The sequence below is a fragment of the Hypanus sabinus genome, chromosome 16 (genome assembly GCF_030144855.1).
Source record: "Hypanus sabinus isolate sHypSab1 chromosome 16, sHypSab1.hap1, whole genome shotgun sequence".
Classification (NCBI taxonomy): Eukaryota; Metazoa; Chordata; class Chondrichthyes; order Myliobatiformes; family Dasyatidae; genus Hypanus; species Hypanus sabinus.
The window spans coordinates 3,021,715-3,034,304 of record NC_082721.1 but is presented as its reverse complement, the minus strand read 5'-3'; the positions used below and the strand labels follow the sequence as shown (position 1 = coordinate 3,034,304).

General features: G+C 41.6%; 1 protein-coding gene across 1 annotated transcript in view; it reads left to right on the top strand.

The window, feature by feature from the left end:
* Positions 1 to 12,590, top strand: part of LOC132405767 (A disintegrin and metalloproteinase with thrombospondin motifs 6-like) — a 183,939-nt gene that overhangs the window by 122,635 nt on the left and 48,714 nt on the right. Inside the window, exon 13 of the mRNA XM_059990779.1 lies at positions 5,644 to 5,707. Within this exon, the coding sequence (XP_059846762.1) occupies positions 5,644 to 5,707 (64 nt within the window). The remainder of the gene's footprint in view (positions 1 to 5,643; positions 5,708 to 12,590) is intronic.

The following is a 12,590-nucleotide window of genomic DNA, read 5'->3' as shown; positions in this document are numbered from 1 at the left end:
ACCCCTTCTCCTTCTCAACCCAGACTTCTCCCCATCAAGTCTGCTCTGCCATTCAATCATGGCTGATCCTTTTTTCTTTTTAATCTCCTCCTCAACCCCAGTTTCCGGACTTCTCCCCATAACCTTTGATGCCACGTCTAATCAAGAACCTAACAATCTCTGCCTTAAAAAGATGCAATGACAGCTGCATGTGGCAATAAGTTCCACAACTTCATGACCCTTTGGCTAAAAAAGTTTCTTATCTCTATCTTGAGGGTGTGCCTTCTTCCACTATGGGAAACTAGGCCTTTCAACATTCAAAAGGTTTCAATGAGATCCCCCCCTCGTCCTTCTGAATTCCAGTGTGTACAGACTCAGAGCCATCATTTTTCTAAAATGAGGGGCCCAGAACTGTTTAAAATACTCAAGGTGAAGTCTCACCAGTGCCTTATAAAGCCTCAGCGTCACATCCTTGCTCTTGTATTCTAGACCTCGTGAAATGAATGCTAACATGGCATTTCCCTTCCTCACCTCCAACTCAACCTGCAAATTAACCTTCAGGGTGTTCTGCACAAGGACTCCCAAGTCCCTCTGCATCTCAGATTCCTGGAGTTTCTCCCCGTTTAGAAAATAGTCCGTGCATTTATTTCTACTACCAAAGTGCATGACCATGCATTTTCCAACATCGTATTATCATTTGCCACTTTCTTGCCCATTCTTCTAATCTGTCTAAGTCCTTCTGCATCCTACCTGTTTCCTCAACACTACCTGCCCCTCTACCAATCTTCATATAATCTGCAAACTTGGCAACAAAGCCATTCATTCCATCATCTAAATCATTTATATACAGCATAAAAAGAAGTGGTGCTAACACCAACCCCTGCAGACCACCGCTAGTCACTGGCAGCCAACCAGAAAAGGATCCTTTTATTCCCAGTCGCTGCCTCCTACCAATCAGCCAGTGCTCTAACTATATTAGTAACTTTGCTGTAACACCATGGGCTCTTAACTTGGTAAGCAGCCTCATATGTGGCACCTTGTCAAAGGTCTTCTGAAAGTCCAAATAAACAATATCCACTGCATCCCCTTTAACTATCCTACTTGTAACCTCCTCAAAGAATCCCAACAGGTTTTTCAGGCAGGATTTTCCCTGAAAGGAACCATGCTGACTTTCTACTATCTCATCCTGTGTCACCAAGTACTCCCATCACCTCATCCTTAACAATTGACGTCTTTGAGGATCTGTCTATTCTTCCGTAGCCTTACTACTTCCTCAAAACTACCTACACCTCCAACTATTTTCATGTAGTCTGCACATTTAGCCGCAAATCCAAATCATTGGCATATAACGCAAAAAGTATCGGTCCCAACACAGACCCTTGTGGAATATCACTAGTCGTTGGCAGCAACCAGAAAGGGCTTAGTTTATTCCAACTCTTTGCCTGTAGTCAATGAGCAATTGCTTTATTCATGCTGGAATCTTTCCTGTAATACCATGGGATTGTAACTTGTTAAGCAGCTTCATGTGGCACCTCAACAAAGACATAGAAACACAGAAAGCCTACAGCACGATACAGGCCCTTTGGCCCACAAAGCTGTGCCAAAATGTCCTTTAGAAATTATCTAGGGTTACCCATAGCCCTCTAATTTCTAAGCTCTATGTACCCATCCAGGAGTCTCTTAAATGACCCTATCCTATCAGCCTCCACCACCATCGCCAGCAGCCTATTCCATGCACTCATCACTCTCTGTGTAAAAAAACTTACCCCTGACATCTCCTCTGTACCTGCTTCCAAGTACCTTAAAACTGTGCCCTCTCATGTCAGCCATTTTAGCCCTAGGAAGAAAATCTCTGACTATCCACACAATCAATGCCACTCATCATCTTATACACCTTTGTCAGGTCACCTCTCATCCTCTTGTTGCTCCAAGGAGTAACCTATTCTCATAAGGCATGTTCCCCAATCCAGGCACATCCATGTAAATCTCCTTTGCACCCTTCCCAAGAGTTCCACATCCTTCCTGTAGTGAGGCAACCAGAACTGAACTCCAAGTGAGGTCTGACCAGGATCCTATATAGCTGCAACATTACCTCTCAGCTCTTAAACTCAATCCCACGACTGATGAAGGCCAATGCACCGAATGCCTTCTTAACCAGAGTTAAGCTGTGTAGCAGCTTTGAGCGTCCTATAGACTCTGACCCCAAGATCCCTCTGATCCTCCACACTGCCCAGAGTCTTACCGTGCCGTCATATTTGATCTACTAAAATGAACCACCTCACCCTTATCTGGGTTGAACTCTATCTGCCACTTCTCAGCCCAGTTTTCCATCCTATTGATGTCCCACTGTAACCTCTGACAGCCCTCCACACTGCAAACAACAGCCCCAAACTTTATGTCATCAGCAGATTTACCAACCCAACCTTCCACTTCCTCATCCAGGTCATTTATAAAAATCACGAAGAGTAGGAGCCCCAGAACAGATCCCTGAGGCTCACCACTGGTCACTGATCTCCATGCAGAATACAACCGTTTACAACCACTCTTTGCCTTCTGTGGGCAGGCCAATTCTGGATCCACAAAGCAATATCCCCTTGGATCCCATGCCTTCTTACTTTCACAAAAAGCCTGGGGAACCTTATCAAATGCCTTGCTAAAATCCATATACGCTACATCTACTGCTCTACCTTCCATCAATGTGCTTAGTCACATCCTCAAAAAATACAATCAGGCTCGTAAGGCATGACTTGCTTTTGAAGAAGCCATGCTAACCATTCCTAATCATATCATGCCTCTCCAAATGTTCGTAAATCCTGCCTCTCAGGATCTTCTCCATCAACTTACCAACCACAGAAGTAAGACTCACTGGTCTATGATTACCAACGCTATCTCTACTTCCTTTCTTAAATAAGGGAACAACATCTGCAATCCTGCAATCCTCCGGAACATCTCTTGTCCCTATTGATGATGCAAAGATCATCGCTAGAGGCTTAGCAATCTCCTCCCTCGCCTCCCACAGTAGCCTGCGATACATCTCGTCTGGTTCTGGTCACTTATCCAACTTGATGTTTTCCAAAAGCTCCAGCACGTCCTCTTTCTTAATATCTGTATGCTCAAGCTTTTCAGTCTCCTGAAAGTCATTCCTGCAATTGCCAAAATCCTTTTCCATAGTGAATACTGGAGCAAAGTATTCATTAAGTACCTCCACTATTTCCTTCAGTTCCATACATGCTTTTCTGCTGTCACAATTGACTGGTCCTATTCTCTCTCGTATTATCCTCTTTCTCTTCATCTACTTGTAGAATGCCTTGGGGTTTTCCTTAATCCTGTCCACCAATGCCTTCTCATGGCCCCTTCTGGTTCACCTAATTTCATTCTTAAGTTCCTTCCTGCTAGCATTATAATTTTCTAGATTCCTATCATTACCTAGTTTTTTTAACCTTTTGTAAGTTCTTCTTTTCTTCTTGACTATATTTACAACAGCCTTTGTACACCACGAATCTTGTACCCTACCACCCTATCCATGTCTCATTGGAATGTACCTACTCAGAACCCCATGCAAATATCCCCTGAACATTTGCCACATTTCTTCTGTATGTTTCCCTAAGAACATCTGTTTCCAATTTATGCTTCCAAGTTCCTGCCTGATAGCCTCATACTTCCACTTAATCCAATTAAACATTTTCCTAACTTGTCTGTTCCTATCCCTCTCTAACTCTACAGTAAAGGAGATAGAATTGTGATCAGTATCTTCAAAAGACTCTCCCACTAAGAGACCTGACACCTGACCAGGTTTATTTCCGAATACCAGATCAATTTCCATAGATGCTGTTTGACCTACTGAGTTCCTCCAGTTTTCTGTGTATTGTTCTGGATTTCCAGCATCTGGAGAATCTCTTGTGTTTATAATTCTGATTTCCCATGTTCAATACTGTAGACCAATGCAATATAGTTCTCTCTATTAATATTTCCATTGTGTACTTTTGCACAGCAAATGGTAATACTCTCTCTCTTCATAAAACAAAATAATTCTAATATTGCTGAATATTCATAAAGCCAACATTTTTGATATTGGAAAGGAATGGTCAAAAATCCTAGTAGTGACAGATAAGATGGTTCATGTGCTTTACAGACATGAGACAGAGTTGAACACCATAATATTTTCTGAAAATTAGTCATAGAGCATCACAGCAATGAAACAGGCCCTTCAGCCCATCTAGTCTATGCTGACCTGACTTCTGCCTAGTCACAACTACCTGCAGCTAGACCACATTCCTTCAAGTTTCTCCTACCCATGTTCTTATCCCAGCTGCTTTTAAGTTTAATGATTTAACTCATGTCTACCACTTCCACTGGCACCATCCTCTGTGTGAAGAAGTTACCCCCCCATTCCCCTTAAATATTTCACCTTTCACTCTTAACCTATGACATCTAGTTCTACACACAAAATGCTGGAGAAACTCTGCAAGCAGGGAATATGCAAGCACGAGGAAATCTGCAGATGATGGAAATTCAAGCAACACACACAAAATGCTGGTGGAATGCAGCAGGCCAGGCAGCATCTATAGGGAGAAGCACTGTCAACGTTTCGGGCTGAGACCCTTCATCAGGACACTTCTTAAAAATTGTAGGCTTATAGTAGTATCAGTAGATAAGCCATCTCCAGAGATGGAGACAGAAAGATCAAGAAAGGGAAGGGAGGTGTCAGAAATGGTCCAGGTAAATTTGAGGGCAGGGTGGAAGTTGGAGGCAAAGTTAATGAAGTCATCGAGCTCAGCATGTGTGCAGGAGGCAGCGCCAATGCAGTCATTGATGTAGCGAAGGAAAAGAGGGGGACAGATATCCGTATAGGCTTGGAACATGGACTGTTCCACAAAGTCAACAAAAAGGCAGGCATAACTGGGACCCATGTGGGTGCCCATGGCTACACCTTTGGTTTGGAGGAAATGGGAGGAGCCAAAGGAGAAATTATTGGGAGTAAGAACTAATTCCGCTAGATGGAGGAGAGTAGTGGTAGAGGGGAATTGGTTAGGTCTGGAATCCAAAAAGAAGCGGAGACAAAGTCCTGACAAAGTCTTGGCCCGAAACGTCGACAGTGCTTCTCCCTATAGATGCTGCCTGGCCTGCTGTGTTCCACCAGCATTTTGTATGTGAAGCAGGGAATAAAAAGTGTTTTGGTCCAAGACTCTTCATCCTAACCTATTTAACCTTTCACAGCACAGAACAGGCCCTTCTAGCCCAACAAGTTGCACTGCTCAGCAACCTGCCTATTTAACACTAGCTTAATTACAGGACAATTTACAATGACCAATTAACCGATATGTCTTTGGAAATGGGGAATAAACCAGACCACTCAGAGGAAACACAGGGAGACCATACAAACTCCTTAGAAATGGCACACTCATTCAAGCTTATTACTATATTTCTTGTAGGTAGGTGACCAGAACTGCACAGAATGCTCCAAATTCAGCCTCACCAACATCACAGACAAAAAACAAATTAATGATAGCAGAAAAACAGCAATGCTGGATTTGTCTGTGTGGCTTCCGAGGACCAGTGAAAGAGTGAAGGAAAAATTGGGTTGTAAATCAGGTTGCTGTAGCTTGATTCTAATAAGACTATATCTGAATTCATTATAATGTATTAATACAGATCTCTTTCCAGGCCAACTGTTGGTGGGCGATACTGTCTTGGAGAGAGGAAGCGTTTTCGATCGTGTAATATTGATGTAAGTTGAAGGATATTTGAAGGTTTTCATTTTGATTCATTATTTATACGTTGTTATACAAATTAGTACTTCAGAAGCTATTATTTTTAAAAAAGCCCAGATCATGAAATGTTTGCCATTTTCAAACAATCAGATTCTTAGCTTACTGTCTTGCTTCTTTTGTGGCTCCTGAATACTCACTCCACAAATGGTCCCTCAACTATTGACCTTCCAAATCTGCACACATTTTTAAAGTGGTTTAACACTTCATCCTAACCTGTGGATTCCATTTTCCTCTATTTACCCTCAGATTCTTTACCTGTTTCAGATAGTTCTCAGTATGCTTTATATGGGTCTGCAGCTCCAATTTCTCTCATCTCCCTTGTATTAAAGCATTCTTGCTCTATCTTTTTTCCCTATTTCACTTTCATTTTCATTCTTGCCCCATCATTACTTACAGATAGTTCTAGAGAGGAAGGAATCTTGGGCTGAACAGTTTTTGTGCCCTTGAACAGATTCTTCGGCAGCAGATTGAACTTGCCTTGAAGCCTCCAGATATCTGTTTTGTGTTTTATCAAGTTCACCCACTTGTAGCTCAACCACTATTTGCAAAACAATGTCAATGTCAAAGTCAAGTTTATTGTAATGTGCACAAGTACATTTCTGCACAGGTGCAATGAAAAATTTGCAGCTACATTACAGGCACACAGCATCAGATAAGCAGCATTCACAAGAAAAACAAGAATTCACAAATTGTCTGCAAGAAAACAATTAGAGCAAAAAAGTCAATTGTAGTGCAAAGTAACCAAAGTGGTCATAGCATCGCTAAACTGTAGTGATATTGTTTGTGGCAATTGGTTCAAGAACTGAATGATTGAAGGGAAGTAGCCGTTCTTAAACCTGGTGATGTGGTACTTCAGGCTTCTCTACCTCCTACTTTATGGTAGCTGCAAGAAGATGACATGGCCTGGATAGTGGGGACCTTTGATCATGAATGTTGTCTTCTTGAGGCTGCATTTCCTGTAGATACTACCAATAGTGGAGAGGGATGAGCCTTTGATATATTGGACTAAGTCTACTACTCTCTGCAGCTTCTTATGTCCCTGCACGTTTGAAGTGTTGTTCCGGACTATGATGCAACCAGTCAATGTACGTCCGGCAGTACTTCTGTAGAAGTCAGTTAGAGCATTTGGTGACAAACCAAACCTCATTAACCTCCTAATAAAGTAAAGACACTGGTGTGCTTTCCTTATCATTGCATTTATGTACTGGGCTTAGAGTAATAATCCAATACCCAGGAATTTTAAACCTGCTGACTCTCTCTTACCGCAGATCTCTCAATGTAGAATATATTCTCCCTTCTTCCCCTTGGAAGTCAACAATCAACAAGAAGTTGCTGTTGCCACACCACTGAACGACGTGTCCTATCTTGCTCTAGTAAACTGGCATTTCACTACCTGTGATTCGTCTTTGCAGCTTTGAAGTGCACATGTTGATGATAAGCCCATAAGATATAGGAGCAGAATTAGCCATTTGGGCCACTGAGTCTTTCTCCATCACATTTCCCTGCCTTCCCTCCATAACCTTAAACTTCATGACTAAACTAGAACCTTTCAATCTCCACTTTAAAGATACCCAGTGACATCGTCCACAGCCATCTGGGGCAATGTATTCCACAATCTCACTGCCCTCTAGTTAAAGAAATTTCTCCTCATCTTTGTCCTAAATGGATGTCCCTCTATTCTGAGGCTGCACCCTCTGGTCCTAGACTTTAAAATTCATAGAAACATCCTGTCCATATCCACTCCATCTAGGCCTTTCAATATTCAATAGATTTCAATGAGATCTCCCATTATTCTTCTAAACTCCAGAGTACAGGCTCGGAGCTATGAAACACTCCTCGTATGTTAACCCTTTCATCTCAGTTAACTTATCTACATTCAGACCTTTCAGCTTCCCAAACACCTTCTCCTTAGAAATAGCAACTGCATTCAGTTCTGTCCCCAAACACTCTTGAATTTCTGGCATACTGCTAGTGTTTTTCACAGTGAAGACTGACATAAAATACTTAACTTTGTCCACTGTTTCTTTGTCCTCCATTACTACCTCCGCAGTGTTATTTTCCAGCAGTCTAATATCCACTGTCACTCTTTACATTACTGAATATATATAATCATTGAGAATGTTACTGTGATTAAACACCATACTGCCGGGGCAAACCAGAAAACATGGCCAACTGCTGAGGTTTGTGCACTGCCTAGGGAATGGGATACTACCTTCAGATTTGAGGATAGGATGACTCAAAGGTCAGCAAGATGTGCGCTCTCCCGTGTCATCAGGAAGGCAAACTGTGAGTATGTACAGAAAACCCACTGACTCCTTTGTGACAGCAGGGACATGTGGCAAGGTATACAACCATCACTGAATGTGAGTCCCTGCGCACCATCAACAGCAACACCTTCCTTCCTGATAGGCTGCATGCCTTCAATGCACAATTTGACCAATTGAATGACATGGAGGAAAGCCCCCTCTCTTCCTGAGGAACAGGCAGCATGTTTGACTGCAGCCAAAGTGAAGGGGATGCTAACCAGGTAAGCCCACATAAACTGCAGGGCTGAATAACGTATCTGGTCAGGTGCTAAGCAACTGTGCACCTCAACTATCTTTAATATTTTAATATCTCTCTGAAACAGTCTATATATCTGTAAGGCTTCAAGGTAGCTCGCCATCAATTCAGTGCCCAAGAGAACAATGGTATCTGGCCTAATAATTACCAGCCAGTGGCACTAATTTCAACAATCATGAAGTGCTTTGAGGGGCTGGTAATGGGTTGTAAAAAATCTCACCTTACAGCTGTATTGGACACTTTCCAGTTCGCCTACCACTCAAACCAGTCCACTGATTATGCCAAGCCTCAGACCTCCACTCCATCGTGTCCCACGTAGAAGACGATGTCTCATATGCCAGGATGTTGTTCGTCAACTTCAACTCAGCATTTAACATGATCATCCCTCAGAGGCCGGTGGGTAAACTGTCTTTATTAAGACTCAAAACCCCTCTCTGTAACTAGATCTTGGACTTCTTATTGGAAAGACCCCAGACAGTCTGAGTTGGCAGCAACAACTAGTGCCCCCAAGGCTGTGCGTTCAGCACGCTGCTGTTCATGCTGCTGACTCACAACTGCACTGCCAGATTCAGCTCAATGACATCATCAAGTTCGCTGATAATACTATATTAGTTGGCCTCATCAGCAACAATGATGAGTCAGCATACTGAGGAGAGAGAGATTTGACAAATGATACAAGAACAACAACCTAAGAGCCAATGTGGATAAGGCAGAAGAGATGATAGTGTACAGGAAGGCTCAGGTCAACCTCTCTCCACTGCACATTAATAGCTCTGCTATGGAGAAAGAGCAGCACAAGGTTCTTCAGTGTGCACATAACAGATAATCTAAACTGGACCCACAACAATTCCTCACTAGTCAAGAAGGCTTAGTAGCATCTACACTTTCTGAGGAGATTGAGGCGTGCAAGATTCTCAGCCCCCATTCTAGCAACTTTCTACTGGAACACCATTGGGGGTGTCCTGTCTCTCTGCATCATTGTGTGGTATGGAAGGTGCAGGGCATTGTACCACAAGACCCTACAGACGACAATAAAAACCATAGGAGGATGATCAGGGTCTCCCTCACCACTATTTGTGGCATATACTGGGAATATTGCAAACAAAGTGCCCAAAGCATTGTTGAGGATCACTACCACCTATCCCACAATCTCTTTGACCCACTACCATCAGGAGGGAGGTACTGAAGCATCAGGACTAGGACTGGCAGACTGGGTAACAGCTTCTTCCCTCAGGTAGTGAGACTAAAGAATACCGTGCTGTATTTCACTACATGCATTTTGAATTACATTTTATTAACTTATTTATAGCATAATATTTTGGTTTATGGGCTATGTGTGATGTATGTTGTGTGGGTGCACCAAGGTCTGGAGAAACGTTTGGTTCTATTTTTGTAAAGTCAATTGACAATAAACTTGGACTTGAAAAAAACGTTTGGTATCATCTTTTATAGTACTGGCTAACTTACCTTCATATTTCATCTTGTCTCTCCTTATGGCTTTTTAGATACCTTCTGTTGCCTTGGAAGTTTATAAAAATTTCCAAATCCTTGAACTTCCAACTAATTTTTGCTATGTTATATGCCCTCTCATTCGCTTTTCTGCTGTCCTTGACAAGGAAGAGATGTTGTTCCCAGGACTGAAGCATTTGATGACAGTTCCCTCAGTCATGGTCCAAAACCAAGGGAAATGCATGATATGTGAGAGCAACTGGAATGCGCAAATCAGAAAAAGAGCACTTCAGTATTTTGTTGGAGCATCTCCTGAGAATTCTATAATTAATCATTTCTTCAGTTATGAAATAATACTAACTGCCAGAAGGAATCAGCTGACTTGTCTATCATTTGTCATTTTTTTTTAACAATGTGCATTCAGCCATGTAAGTTTGAGAGTGTGTTAATTGGGATACAACACTAGGTTGGCAGTAGTAATGTGAAATTGACATTGCATTGTGATCATCTTCTTCTCTGTGCATCCAGGAGTTATTAGCTGTCCATAGAATAATACCTGTAGCAAAGTAGCATTCTGTCAGATTTGTAATGCAAGTAAGTACACAAGCAACTGATTTAATTTTGGTCTCCAAATACCATCTCTGGATCCCAGATCTTGCACAAGATGTGAATTCAAACAGAGTTTTGTTTGGCTTGTGTCTCATAGTGATATTTGAAAATACATTCATATGGGAAGTCTGTTTACTCATAATATCTTACACATTATAAACCATAAAAATTGGCATAGCAAAATTAATTGCCAGAAATCTTGATCAGGAATTGTTACACTATTCATTTTGTATGTCCTTTAGTGAAAAAGTTTTGACAAGGTTTATACTTAAAATAATTAGAATCAAAATCAGAATCAGGTTTATAATCACTGACATTTGTCCTGATTTTTTTTGTTTATGTGACTGTAATACAGTGGATTACATAAATGAACCACAGTAAAAATAAAATAGTGTAAAAAGGGAATGTTGGGCAATGTTCATGGGTTCATGGAGCATTCAGAAATCTGACAGCGAAAGGGAAGAAGCTTTTCCTGAAACATTAAGTGTTCAGGCTTCTGTTCCTCCTCCCTGAAGGCAGTAATGAGAAGTGGGTACATCTGAATGGTGAGGGTCCTTTGAGATTGATACAGCCTTCTTGAGTCACTGCTGCCTGTTGAAGATGTACTTGATGCTGAGGAGGTGAGCCTGCTTCTGTACTCTTCACCTCTATGAATCTATGTGAGGACCAAAGGAAGTATATTCTTTTTCTAGAAGAAAATGGAGTGAGGTGCAGAATATGGTCAAATGCCATCATAGGATCTGTCAACCTAAGGAAGCTCTGATTCAAAGGCTCCTGTGTGGAAAGTCTCATCATCAGTGTAAACATGTCAGAGAGGGAGGGACTGGGAGAATGGATTTGGAGTCCTTATACAAGGCAGACTGAGGATGTTTACAGAGACAAGAGACTGCAGGTGCTGGAATGTGGAGCCACACACAAAATGCTGTAGATCAGACAACATCAGTGTATATAAATGGACAGTTGATGTTTCAAATCAAGATTCTTCATCTACATTGGAAAGAGGATGTTTGCTGTGGCTGATGCTTGTTGCTGGATTATCCTCTAAGAGAAATATGTGGTGATCCATAAGGGGAAGGGAGGAGTCAGTGATGGAGCACATGTAAGTGAGAAAAGGACAGAACTTGACAGTGGAATTTAAACAAAAATAATGAAGGAACTAGTGAAAGGCGCAGGCACAGATGGTTGCAAATGCCTGAGCTGACATTCAGATATGCATCACTCACCAATGCACATCATTGCACATGCCTGAATTTCTTAGTGCTGTAGTATATCATTCACATAGTGATTATGGAAACAAAATTAAGGACTTTGTGTCATTTATCATAACCCTTTATTCTAATGCAGTATTTTTCATTGAAAATTGGGCAGTGTATAACAATGTGGCAATGTTGGTCGGCTGGTGGTGCAGTGACATCAGTGCCGGACTCCGGACAGAGGTTTCCGGGTTTGAATCCAGTTGGGCCGTTCCCAAGTACATTTTCCATCCGTGCCGAATTGAGTGTAAAATAAAGAAAAATACTGTAAAATGTCTGTGTGAGGAGTGGCGCACCACACAGTCTTTTATTCCACACCTTGTAAGGCATGAAAATGCCCGACATTGGCCTCTCAGGCCTGAGTCAACAGCATCGTCGTCATCATCATCATTACCATGCAATCAGATTTTCAGTCAAGTGAATTTTCAGTGCTTGTATGAGAAAGTCAAAACAAATGAAGAAAGGAATGATATGAAAGTTAAAGCATAATAAGAAATGGGAGATAGTGGATAAGAAACAACAATATAAGAGGAAAAACATAATGAAGCAAAACCTTTCTTCTTGTTCAAGTTTCATGTTTACCAGTCCTTTTGATCTTGCTGCTCAAGACTAATAACTTGCACACCTAATTTCCTGATAACCCCCTTCACCCCCAATGTCTCAGTGGTTACAGCAAACCAATGGTAGTTTTGCCTTCTGAAACTGATGTTATCTTTAAACAAAACAAATATCTTGTTGAAAATACTATGACTATCACAAAAATATCAAAAAGCATTTGGAGCAATTTGATGCACCGTGACTGACCACCCCTTGTGATTTTTGCTACGTTTTGACTGGAACTTGCTTAAGTGTTGAGTGTATTGAATCTCAGCCAGTCCAGGTTTAACTGCTTCTACTTCATGAGCAGGGAAATTAGAGCATGTGTGTGAGAATCATTTTATAAGAACATAAGAAATAGGAGCAGGAG